A 12,647-nucleotide genomic window follows, 5' to 3' on the forward strand; every position below is an offset into this window, starting at 1 on the left:
AGTCGACTCTCTCATTTTTGATGTAAGCCTTTGGTCATTACAATATTTTAAAAAGCTCTTTCTAAACGCACATTAGTAATTGCTGAAAGTCAACTTTCCCATTTTTGTAATACAAGTCTTTGGTCATTACAATATTTTAAAAGGCTCTTTCTAAACGCAAATCAGTAATTGCTGAAAGTCGACTCTCCAATTTTTGTAATGAAAGTCTTTGGTCATTTATTTTAAAAAGCTCTTTCTAAACTCACATCAGTAATTGCTGAAAGTCGACTTTCCCATTTCTTCAAGTCCTTTTTGTACAAATGCTCTTTCTTTTCGAATGCCAATTGTTCAGCATAATGGTGACTTCCCATCGGCCCTTCAAGAGTTTTTGGCTTCGTTGGAGGGCAAGGCTTTGAGTTCAATACCATAAGCCAGTTTTCGAAAGCTTCCTGGCATTGCTGAAAAAATTAAATAATTGGATTTCTTCTGAAAAAGTAAATCAAGCAAAAGAGAAAACGATGGTAAAAAATTACAGGAGAAGAAGAACATAGGACAAAGAAGCTAAACGAAGATAACAAAATATAGAAGAAGTAAACAAGACACAAGTTTAACAAAGAACGATGAAGAAGAGAAGCTAAAGAGTAACACGATAGTTATGCTAATGCATAGTTTGATTATTTTAGAGGGTGTGTGCCATGGAACAGACCTGGTTGTAACTGAATTTAGATAACAACGTAATTAAAGCAAAAGTATTTACTGGGGTAATGCTGGAAAAGAAGTACACATTAGTATTTGGTTAGAAGACAATGGATAGTGAGAATTGCGTATAAATATAAGCTCGCCACGTGCCAAGTTCCAGGGACCGAGTGATGTTAGGTACTTAAACTAAAGGGAGAATTGCCAATGTATGATGATTACCTTAAATCATAGAAAAGTATCTGATTGCTTTAAGTACCCTACAAATTGAATCAGCAATGACTCCCCACACAGAATTTTTACAACAAAACTGTACAAGATGTGACTGATTGTGATAGATTGTTGAAAATGCTAAAGAAATCTAGGCTGACAAAAAAAAATATGATTTCTGAATATACAAACGACCCCATCCATTTAAAATCTCATTAGTACCCATGTATGAATATATGACAATTAAAAAACCCAGAACTATTTGACCCCATGGACTTTTCACAATAAGTCCATCTGTTAATTCGTGCTGCAACATTGAAAATTTTGATCTTTCAGTATTAGGGTCAATCCTGAACAATTAGATTCTCAAGTCATGAATTTAACCCTTCAATAACGGGGAACTCCTACGTGGGGTGATGCTTTCACTATTATCCGGAGAGCCACTACATCCATAGAAACTGCCCATCCTGGCTAATGAAAGTTATACCATACCAAATACGACCGCACACAAATGTGCTCTCTAATAGCATTTTCTTCTTTAGAGGGTAAAACTCCTTCTTCTTCATTATCATCAACACTCATTGCTTCAATGCATTCTTGCTTAACCAAATCCACAATATTGTCAGGCAACTGAAAAGAGAAAATAATAAAAACGGTATTAGTAATTTTAACCAGAGAAAAATAAACTTCACACAGGGCGGGGAATTTATTTTTTTTTTTTCGGAACAGGGATTTTTTAAATTTTGAACAAAAAAATAATAATAACCATATGAAACCAGGTCAAAAATTACAAGAAAACTCTTTTAAAGAAGAAGAAGTTCCTCTAATAATTGAAAAATTAAGTTATAAGCAAACAAATTATATTTGAAAATATATTTTTTTTCAAAATCATATGATTCTACAGATAAGGCGTTTGTTGCCTCTTTAGTAAGTTGAGGTCTAGTCTAATACACAACCATTGGTACTGCTCCTTTCCCATCCCAATCTAACCTAAGCCTTCCTCTTTAGAACGTCCTAAAAGTTCCAATTTCCCTTAAATTTTTCTTTAGGATATCCACCATTTCCATTTGGAGACGACCTGCTTTTCGTTTAGCCCTAGATGGTTATCCGAAAAGTACGATCTTTGGCAATTTGTCACCCTTCATCTGCCAAAAGGCTCCTATCCATCTTAGTCTTTCTATCATTATAGCCCTTGAAAACGGGATTGACCCGCATTTTCAAACAGCTTATTGGTTGAAATACAGTCAGTCAGACGAGTACCAAGAACCATCCATAGACAATTTTCCTTGGAACACATTTAACACCCGCCCCATCCATCTTCCGGAGTGCTCACGCTTCAGATCCATACTTGAACACTATCATCAATATAGCTTCCAATATTCTAAACTTAATTCGCAGACTTATCATCCTATTCTTCTAAACTTTTTAAACTATGAAAAAACAACCAGTGTCTATTTTTTAACATCTTCACTCGAACTACCATCTTCACTGATAATACTACCTAGGTAAGTAAAGCTCTTCATTTTATCGATATTTTCTTTAGCCAAAATCCCTCTGAGCCTTCACCTATTCCCAGTCTTAGCGACTTAGTCTTATTAAAACTAATATTCAAGCCTATCCTTACACCCTCAACTCTCAAAAATTCAAAGAACTCATTCATTACGCTAACATTTTCAGCTTAGACGCTCAAATCATCAGCATAATCTAAGTCTAGGAGAGTTTAACTTAGCCATTTGATTACTTGCTTTCGCATAACCTTTGCTGTGCTCCTTAGGACTAGTCCCTGAAAATAATCCCTATAAATGGGGACCACACTTAGATCCTGATTCATTACGAAACCAGCAACTCACCAGATTTTCTAGCTTAACTGCAGCAATATTATTTTCGTACATAGCATTTTTCACCTTAGTGTATTTATCTGATACCTTCACTAAAGTTGATCAATCAGCAGAATCATACACTTGTTCATAATCTATAAATTAAAGCACTAAAGGGGTTTGATGGTTTGACTCAGACACTTTTCAATTATAAATAATGAAATATATCTTCTCAATTATAATATATCTTCTCAATTATTAATCTAAGAGGGAAAATTTGGTCGACGCGTCCTCTCCCCTTCCTAAGACTACACTGTTCTTCTTTTAAAAATTTATGTACATCATATTTAGGTTTAAAAAGTATCATAATACTAAATATTTCCTTCCTACATAAGCAAAGCAAATGCCCCTAAAATTACCACAATCATTCTTATCACCTTTGTTATAAAGGAGTTTAAATAAAGATTTTATAAAATCAATACGTGCTTCCCTTTTTCAAAAAATCATATTTATAATCTTCAGTAGTTTATGAACCACCATATTAAAATCAACTTTAAAAACACCATATTTAGAAAGAACTCATTTGCCAAACTATCAGCACTTGGTGTCTTGTTATTTTTTACTTCTTTTAATCCTGTCACTAAATCTTTCTCATAAAATAAATCTCCCTCCACTTTTAAAGTGTTACATACTTTTTCGTCCTTTTGTACATTCTATCCTGTTACTTTATCATGGTTTAGCATGTTTTCAAAACGTTATACCCAGGCACGTATGCAGAAATTTTTTTCGGGGGGGGGGCCAAAACCTTTGAAACAGCAGATATAAAGTAGCACTTTTTTATTTAGTAATGCAAAAAGCACGTATATCAGAAAATACAGATTAACTTTAATCTGTAGTGTTGTAGCAAATGGGGGGAAGATAACTGAAGCCTCAAAAGTTTTAGGCTCAGGTTATGTTCATAGCGATTTAGAACCAGTGATTAATCTATTATATCCTACTGAAAGGGGAATTCTAGGGTTAACAGTGCAATATGGGTGCTGTGGGGGGTAGTTCTTCTATTGCAAAAACGTAGATTTTAGTGAAAAATGACAGTTCCCAAAATTGATCCATTAAAAGCAGTACTTTATTCTGAAAAGGGCGGATAAACACCTTAATATCAAGGATAATTATATTTTTCTGTGGAAACCAAACTCTCTTGAAAAAAAAAAAAAAAAAAAAAAAAAAAAAAAAAAAAAAAAAAAAAAAAAAAAAAAAAACGGAGTACAATTGCTAATTAATTCAAAGAGGGTAAAAAGTTAGAGAGAAAATGGGTTAATAATTTGGCAGTGACTTGACCGAATAATTGCATGTTGTAAAATCCCCCAATAAGGCTTCACAAGTGTATCTAGATTCTTAATAAATGTCTCACTTTTGCCAGAAATCCCAAGAAACCATGGGGAAATTAAACATTTCACAAAATTTCGGGGGGGGACGAAGCCCCCCCCCCCCTGCGCACGTGCCAGGTTATACCCATCTCTTCCGCTCTTTCCTTACCATAAATTATGGCCCTTTTCCTATTTTTATCTGGGACAAAATCAGATATACTTTTTCTTTTAAATTCTGTAATATGCCGGTTAAATATTTTACTATTAGGCTGTCTGGCTACATCTTTCAAGTCTTCAGCCTTGTCATCCATGGCATCCTTAATTCACATCCTTAATTCATAATTCACACATCCTTAATCATATATCCTTAATTCACACATCTTTAATTCATATTTTATTGTTATCTCCACCTTCCTTACATTCCTTTTGTTTCTATAGAATCTATCACTCAGATTTTTTTTAGAAGCCCGTCCTCCTCTCTACTAATCTTAAATCACTTTCGCTTAAATTCCAGGTTCCGATTCTAGCTTCCCTCGCTGAGACAACATCTACAACTTCACACAATATTTTCTAAATTGATTCAGAAACAGTAATTTTGACTTCAAAAATAAACTTATGGGAATTTCGTAAAATGGCTTGAAACCCCTCAAAAATGGCATCAGATGGATATGAAAATTCACCATTTGAACTGCCGTTTTCAGAAACCCAACACAGAAAAGTTACAGCCCCAATACAAGGAAAACTTTTTTTTCCCACTGCTAGCAGGCAACTAGCACAAATAGATGGCTCTTTAAAAGCTCATTCAATAGGAATTTGTAGTATCTATTGGAACAACATTTACGGCTGTTTAAGGGAATTCGCAATTATCTATTTGCTTTTTTGAAAAACGAAACATAATATTCATTATGTTTTCAAAGCAATTTTTGAAAAACAACTACATGTTTATATACAAGATGATATAACATATGCATCTTCTTTTGACAAGTCTATGTGATATCATAACTACTTGATTCTGTTTCCTGATTGTCTTAAATGTCGTCAAGCATACTTTATAACTGACTCTATACACGGTAGATTACAACCATAAATAACATGAAATCGAAAGTTTCCCCCCCCCCCTCAAGTGATATATTTATAAAACATAATTTCATAATTATTTTTTTTGCATAATTATAAAAATAAATTTTATATATAATATTGTATATAATTTTTTAATATAATACCCTATTTCCATATACAACTGGAATATTATTAAAAACCTACGTAATTAGAATTTATTGAGCATAAAAGAGACTATAAAGAGACTACAAGGAACTATAAAGAGACTATAAAAGAAACTAAAAGACACTGTAAGGAGACTATAAAGAGACTCCAAGGTATAACAAAAAACTAAGACAATCTGAAGTTACCTGGTTAATATGGAACTAACAGGGAAGACGAAGATAATGTGTACCACTGAATGAGCTAATTGTGATACTGTATGATAACATATGACAGATCAATAATGTATTAGAACTATTCATGACTAACATACTTTGTACAGTTGGATTATTGAACTATTTATTAAAAGCTTTTGCTTAACTTCGTCCATATATGTCCTAGATACTATAGCTATGAAAAAGAGTTAGGTATGACGAAATGGTAGAAAAGGAAATAGTTTTACTATTCTCATTATTGTTCCTTAACTATTCAATCTTTAAAGCTCCAATGATAATCTTAATTCTATAATACATCAAGTAAATTGGAGCTTTAAAGATTGAATAGTTAACACAAATTCCTATTGAATGAGCCTTTAAAGAGCCATCTATTTGTGCTAGTTGCCTGCTAGCAGTGGGAAAAAAAAGTTTTCATTGTATTGGGGCTGTAACTTTTCTGTGTTGGGTTTCTGAAAACGGCAGTTCAAATGGTGAATTTTCATATCCATCTGATGCCATTTTTGAGGGGTTTCAAGCCATTTTACGAAATTCCCATAAGTTTATTTTTGAAGTCAAAATTACTGTTTCTGAATCAATTTAGAAAATATTGTGTGAAGTTGTAGATGTTGTCTCAGCGAGGGAAGCTAGAATCGGAACCTGGAATTTAAGCGAAAGTGATTTAAGATTAGTAGAGAGGAGGACGGGCTTCTAAAAAAAAATCTGAGTGATAGATTCTATAGAAACAAAAGGAATGTAAGGAAGGTGGAGATAACAATAAAATATGAATTAAAGATGTGTGAATTAAGGATATATGATTAAGGATGTGTGAATTATGAATTAAGGATGCCATGGATGACATGGCTGAAGACTTGAAAGATGTAGCCAGACAGCCAAATAGTAAAATATTTAACCGGCATATTAAAGAATTTAAAAGAAAAAGTATATCTGATTTTGTCCCAGATAAAAATAGGAAAAGGGCCATAATTTATGGTAAGGAAAGAGCGGAAGAGATGGGTATAACCTGGCACGTTCGCAGGGGGGGGGGGGGAGGGGGGCTTCGGCCCCCCCCCCTGAAATTTTGTGAAATGTTTAATTTCCCCATGGTTTCTTGGGATTTCTGGCAAAAGTGAGACATTTATTAAGAATCTAGATACACTTGTGAAGCCTTATTGGGGGATTTTACAGCATGCAATTATTCGGTCAAGTCACTGCCAAATTATTAACCCATTTTCTCTCTAACTTTTTACCCTCTTTGAATTAATTAGCAATTGTACTCCGTTTTTTTTTTTTTTTTTTTTTTTTTTTTCAAGAAAGTTTGGTTTCCACAGAAAAATATAATTATCCTTGATATTAAGGTGTTTATCCCCCCCTTTTCAGAATAAAGTACTGCTTTTAATGGATCAATTTTGGGAACTGTAATTTTTCACTAAAATCTACGTTTTTGCAATAGAAGAACTACCCCCCACAGCACCCATATTGCACTGTTAACCCTAAAATTCCCCTTTCAGTAGGATATAATAGATTAATCACTGGTTCTAAATCTTACCGCTCCATCAATGACTTAGTTCTTTGATACAAAAAAAAGAAAAAGAGTCTATTGGAACTGCAAAATATTAAAAATTACAGTAGAGGAACTATCTAGACCTTGAACAGGGTTACTAACCATATCCAATGTGCCAGCCACATTTTCAAGGTCACCAACCAGCAAGAATTCACGACAAAGCGCATTGTTGTGGAAAATCGCGTCTCCGCAAAGAGGAACACCATCCCAAAGTAGCCATTGATGACCAAATATTTTGAAAACCGGAAGTGGTGGAATCTCTTCCACATCAGTTAATATACAAGGAAGGTCCTCCTCTTGCCGCTTCCTGAAATAAAAAGAAAATATATAAATAGAAAATTGCATTTTATTTCACTTAGAATGAATCGTGATCTCCCGTGGCTGAAGAGCAAAACACAAGTTGTTATGACGCAACCCCCCCTATCCCAAAAATGGACCCACTCTCCCAAAAAAATTGTTTTTACTAAAAAAAAAAATTGTTTTTACTTTAAAAAAAAATGTTTTTACTAGAAAAAAAATCCCTAGATCGTTAAGCTAAGGGGACCGTAATGGAACTGGGAAAATAGAAAAAATATTCCCTAAAACAGGGCCCAGTAAAGACCCAGAAACGGGTCGATAATTTTTTTCCCCAGAAACCATGTTTGGAAGGTGTGGCCGCAGAAATATTAGATTGGAAATCAAAAGTTCTATTGATTTATTAAATGGCCAAAAATGATTGGAGAGCCACTAGCGGCTACGCAGTGCCCATTTCTTCTATCCAACTTTCCCGGAATCCGAACGAGTCGAAATTTTAAGATACATGTCCCGGAACAGGCGTTGTAAGTTATGCCCTGGGGGCATATATGGTTCTTAGGAAAGATAACAAAAACTCAGGTGTCGACACAGCCCCCCCCCCCCCAGGGCCCGGAACAGGCGTTGTAATTTATGCCCTGGGAGCATATATGTTTTTTTTTAAGATAACAAAAACTCTGGTGTCGACACAGTCCTCCAGAGCCCGGAACAGGCGTTCTAAGTTATTCCCTGGGGGCATCTATGGTTCTTATAGAAGGGATGCTAGCATAAACTTCAGAGAGGGCTCATTTGATTGGGAATTGAAAGTTCTAGTTCACTTTTTAAGCCAAAAATGATTAGAGGGCAGCTATTATCCTGGATTCTGAAAATTAACCACTGTTAGTAGATACATTTTAGCAGAAAAGACAGCGAACTCCGGTCTCGGTTGTCCGATAAATTAAAAGCTCTTGAAAACCATTTGCTAGTCCAAGATTCCAAGAATATTCTAAGAGCATACACTAGAAACAAAACACACCCGTGAGAAAATCAAGAAACCAGCTTAAAATTAATTGTAGCAGGTCAAAAATAAATTGGGAGGTGGGATGAACTTGAAACATTTGGGTTATAATAGAGAAAAGAAGGGAGAAGTGTGGGACAAGAACTTCAAATTTTGCATCATGTGGAGAAAAAATTGTTTCAGACCCACTGCGAAGCAAGATTTAAAAAGCAAGATTCTTACAAGATGTAAAATCTATGGTGAGCGATGTTGCAAGGTAAATCAAAACAAAATTATGTGTAATAAGGTTATCTGTCACTAATATCTCGTGGGTGACTCGGGGTATCATATTGAGAGATTTAGGGAAATCTATAAAAGGGGGACGGGATGAGACACATGGGCTTTGAGTGAACTTTGAATGGCAAGAGGATAGAGAAGGCATAAAAATATTTTGTTTAAAAATGTTTTGACACTTCCAGCCCAAACTGCCTGAAATCTATTCAAGACGAAGTAGGTATGTAAATAAAAAGGTGCTATATTAACAGAAATCCAAACTACCAAAAGAACGGAATAAGAGATTGAATTGATACTTCCAGAAGGTTTTTAGGGTTTAAGTGCATTCCAAACTTTGACTTGGCAGAATAAGGGCAGAGGCCAATTGGCCTGGGAAACTTTAAACTAAAACTTTCAAGTAGTGTGCACATAGTGGGAGCACTTTAAAACCGTGTTAGAGGAGGGAATATTACGTCTCAATTAACCTAACATCTTTACACAGCAACCCAAAAAGCCCCAATGAGAATTAAAATTTATCAAGTGTGAGTAGCGAAGTAAATCAAAAGGTATTATGTGATTACGAGGTTGTCAAGTGCAAAATTTCATAGAGTAATATGAGTCTAAGTGGACTTCAAATTTTGACTTGGGAGAGGGGAAAGAGGATGGGGCCAAATTTTTTCTCCGACGTCCCTAAACGTTCTACTATAAGCCTCTATAGGACTTATAGTCTATTTACAGTTAAGCACTGAGGTAAACCTCCTGACACTATGTCTACTAAATTATCAAAACAGCGTATCTGCAATATCCTAAGAACTGCGTCGGGAATCATTTCTGAGCTTTTACAGCGCTGTAGGGGATAAAGCGGTGAAAAATTTTCATCTTCTAAATATTGATTCTTCCATTGTTCTTGAATAATTGAAGTTTATATCCATGAGCTGTTGGATCAAGTGAACCCAAAGGCACAGGAAAAACAGGAATACAACTTCTTCCGACAACGAGCCCTAAGTTTTTTCTTTCCGGCCAGCTAGGAAATGTAATGTCTTAGTATGTATCAGATTAACGACGCTTCTTGACTACTAAGGTCCCTGCGTCGGCCCTGCAGTGCATTGCTGCAGCATGATTGGATCTCTGGGTCCCGTATTACCAAGCTAAGGTCCAACCCACTACGCCACCACAGGACTGTAATGTCTTAGTTCAGCCCAGTTCCTCAAATTTCGAATATTTTTGATCATTCCAGGCCAGAAGACTGCAATACTTGAGAGACAAAGAAACGGGTTCTTATATTTCGTTTCAAATCAGTTTGAAAAATCAGTTGGATCTTTATGCACACACGCGAAAAAGTGATTTTCTTTGTTGCTCAAGATAAGGGACTATTATTTTTGTATACGAAGTTTTCGGCGATGGAGATAACAGTGGGGCAGTTTTTATGCCGATTTCACACCGTTGTTGTGAGGTTTTGGCCTATTTTTAAAAGTTCCCTTAAATTTGTTTTTGTAGTCCACTTTTACCATTAGGATGAATCAGAATAATGGATATCATTCCCGAATTAACCAAATAAAGACTCTTCCTCATTGGACAGTTTTTCTTAGGATACGTCTTAAAAAAGTTAGGTTATTATGGGATGTAATTCTTTCCTTACTAGGCTGGAGAGCATGCCACAACCATTATAACAGATTTGAACCTAACAACGGCTAAACCAACTTGCGATAACAAAAACGGACCCTGAATATTTTGGTCCCTGATGGCTTTAAAATTCTAAAAATTTAAACAGACCAAGCTATAGCCAAGAAAAGGCAATATATTCTGAAAATTGTTTATCAAACCAGAAACTTGGTTCACGAGTTTTCATTACTCAAATTGGTTTAACGTTACAGGACATGTAGACGAGAAAGGAGGGGGGGCTACAGCGGACACTAGAGCTAGGATAAAGACATGGTCTGATTGATGATATAAGCCACACTCAGTCCAAATTTGTTTTACCTAAGATCAGCTTACAAGCTGCTATATATGTATACTGGACTAGAAAAAAGAAGATAAAGAAAGAAAAAAAGATGATCAAATGATTTTGAAAAAAAATTGGTTTTATCAACTCACAAAAATCCCGAATGGGTGAAGCGTGATTTTTCTCCGATTGGAATGACATTTTCAGAATAAGAGGAACGAACAAAGAGAATATTACATTCTGGAACCAATATGTTTTACACCGATTTTATCAGAAAAAATATAATTTTTACCCAGATATGCAGTAAAATTTCAGACCCGGTCTAGACCCCAATGAAGCTTCAGGACCAAGGGAACTTCAAATAGAACAAGATATTAAGGAATCAAATAGGGCTGTGTTTATTCAGAACGTCCTGCTTTTACTATTATTTTTTTAAGATAACAAAATAAAGTTCTTTTTAATAAAATATCTTGACGCATTTAAACAAACAAACAGTTGCAACAAAATGCAACATAAAAAGGTTCCCTTAATAAAATAGTGTATGTACAGTGTATGTACAGTTGCAACAAAATGCAACATAAAAAGGTTCTCTTAATAAAATAGTGTATGACGATACATGTATATTCAAGGGTGTCTACAAACTGAAACAGGAACGGCTTCAGTCTTATAGAAAACCAAAACCGACAGGAATTTATGATTCATATGAACACTAATCCCACCATCCCAAATTATATATTAAAAATATTATTACAATTTCTTGAATAAAACGAGGGTTGATCGGAAACTTACATTGAATATTCTAATTTTGTCCAAAAGTCAAATTACATTCAAAATTTTAATTCTTAAGTAGGGAATCTAGTAAATACACTTAGTAAATACACCCAAAATTACCCAATAATGTAAACATGTCAATTAAAAACGAATATAAGTTGATTTTTTCAGAACTTAAACAGAAATAAGACCTCCAAACAAAGTTAAAGAACCAGTTAGGCTAGTGTGAAATGTTTTACGGCTCCATGGGCACAAGAGTGAATTCAAAACATGGTTGTAATTTAAAATCTACAGGAGAAGAGTGAATTTAAGATATTTCTTATTTAAGACTTCCATATTCAGCAATGTAGTTTCAGTAAAAGATGTATACGAATTAATAATAATAAACAAATATTGGTGAAACTAGCCAAATATAACCTATAAAGGTGTTGTGCCAAACAGCTCAAAAGGCTGTAACTTTTTTTGGAAGGTGATAGTTGTTTCTGAGAATCATCAAGTCGCTAATATTTGAATTACGAACTATCTACCTTTATTGATTAGATTTACTCTTTCATTTTCATGGTCAAACGTGGCAATACTGAAAAAGTTTTAAACTGCTCTTAAAACTTCGTAATTCTGATGCAATCTTAAGAAAAGCTATGAAAATTGTAGTTTTCGGATACAAATAGACCTATGATTGACCCAGAACGGCTATTTTTTTTAACATCATTTTCACTGTCAGTTCAAAATAAACAGCCCGACGCAACAACCAAACAACAATTCAAAACAAACATTCGAAACAATCATATTTCATTTTCACTGTTCATTCCTAACAACCAACTAAACAAAATAACAATCCAAAACAACCATTACAAGCAATCAGATTTCATTTCCACTCTTAATTCCAAACAACCAACCAAACCGAAAAAAATTAAAAAAAACAATCCAAGCAATCGAATTTAATGTTCACTGTATATTCCAAACAAACAACCATATAACAACCAAAACAACCATCCAGACAATCTGATTCCGCTTTCACTGCCCTTGGTGCTTCAAAAATTTCAAGAATCTTGAATTACAAAATCACTCCATAATCGATCCCAATGATCAGGGCAGTATCAAATAATTTTTTTCGGAGGGGGGAGGGGGGGTCTACAAAGAAAAAATGTCTATAAATGCATAAATTTTTTTATGCATTTTGTTATGTTTTTACGAATCAGACAAACAATGCAGGGGTGGGAATTCGAGTCCCCAAGCCAGCCGCCTGGATACGGCCTTGCCAATGATAAAAACTTCTACTTTATGCTAGAGTAGCATTTTTCTTCATCCTTAGCAATACAATGCTTAGTTTTCAGCAGCATTTTACGTAAAAA

General features: G+C 34.6%; 1 protein-coding gene across 1 annotated transcript in view; it reads right to left on the bottom strand.

Moving 5' to 3' along the window:
- The window catches only part of LOC136024881 (nuclear pore complex protein Nup107-like), an 84,418-nt gene that overhangs the window by 8,347 nt on the left and 63,424 nt on the right, over window positions 1-12,647 (bottom strand). Inside the window, exons 9-11 of the mRNA XM_065700412.1 lie at window positions 7,145-7,349; window positions 1,378-1,515; window positions 246-437 (exon numbers count right to left, since the gene is read on the bottom strand). Of these exons, the coding sequence (XP_065556484.1) occupies window positions 246-437; window positions 1,378-1,515; window positions 7,145-7,349 (535 nt within the window). The remainder of the gene's footprint in view (window positions 1-245; window positions 438-1,377; window positions 1,516-7,144; window positions 7,350-12,647) is intronic.

Source organism: Artemia franciscana, chromosome 3, assembly GCF_032884065.1.
Source record: "Artemia franciscana chromosome 3, ASM3288406v1, whole genome shotgun sequence".
Lineage (NCBI taxonomy): Eukaryota > Metazoa > Arthropoda > Branchiopoda > Anostraca > Artemiidae > Artemia > Artemia franciscana.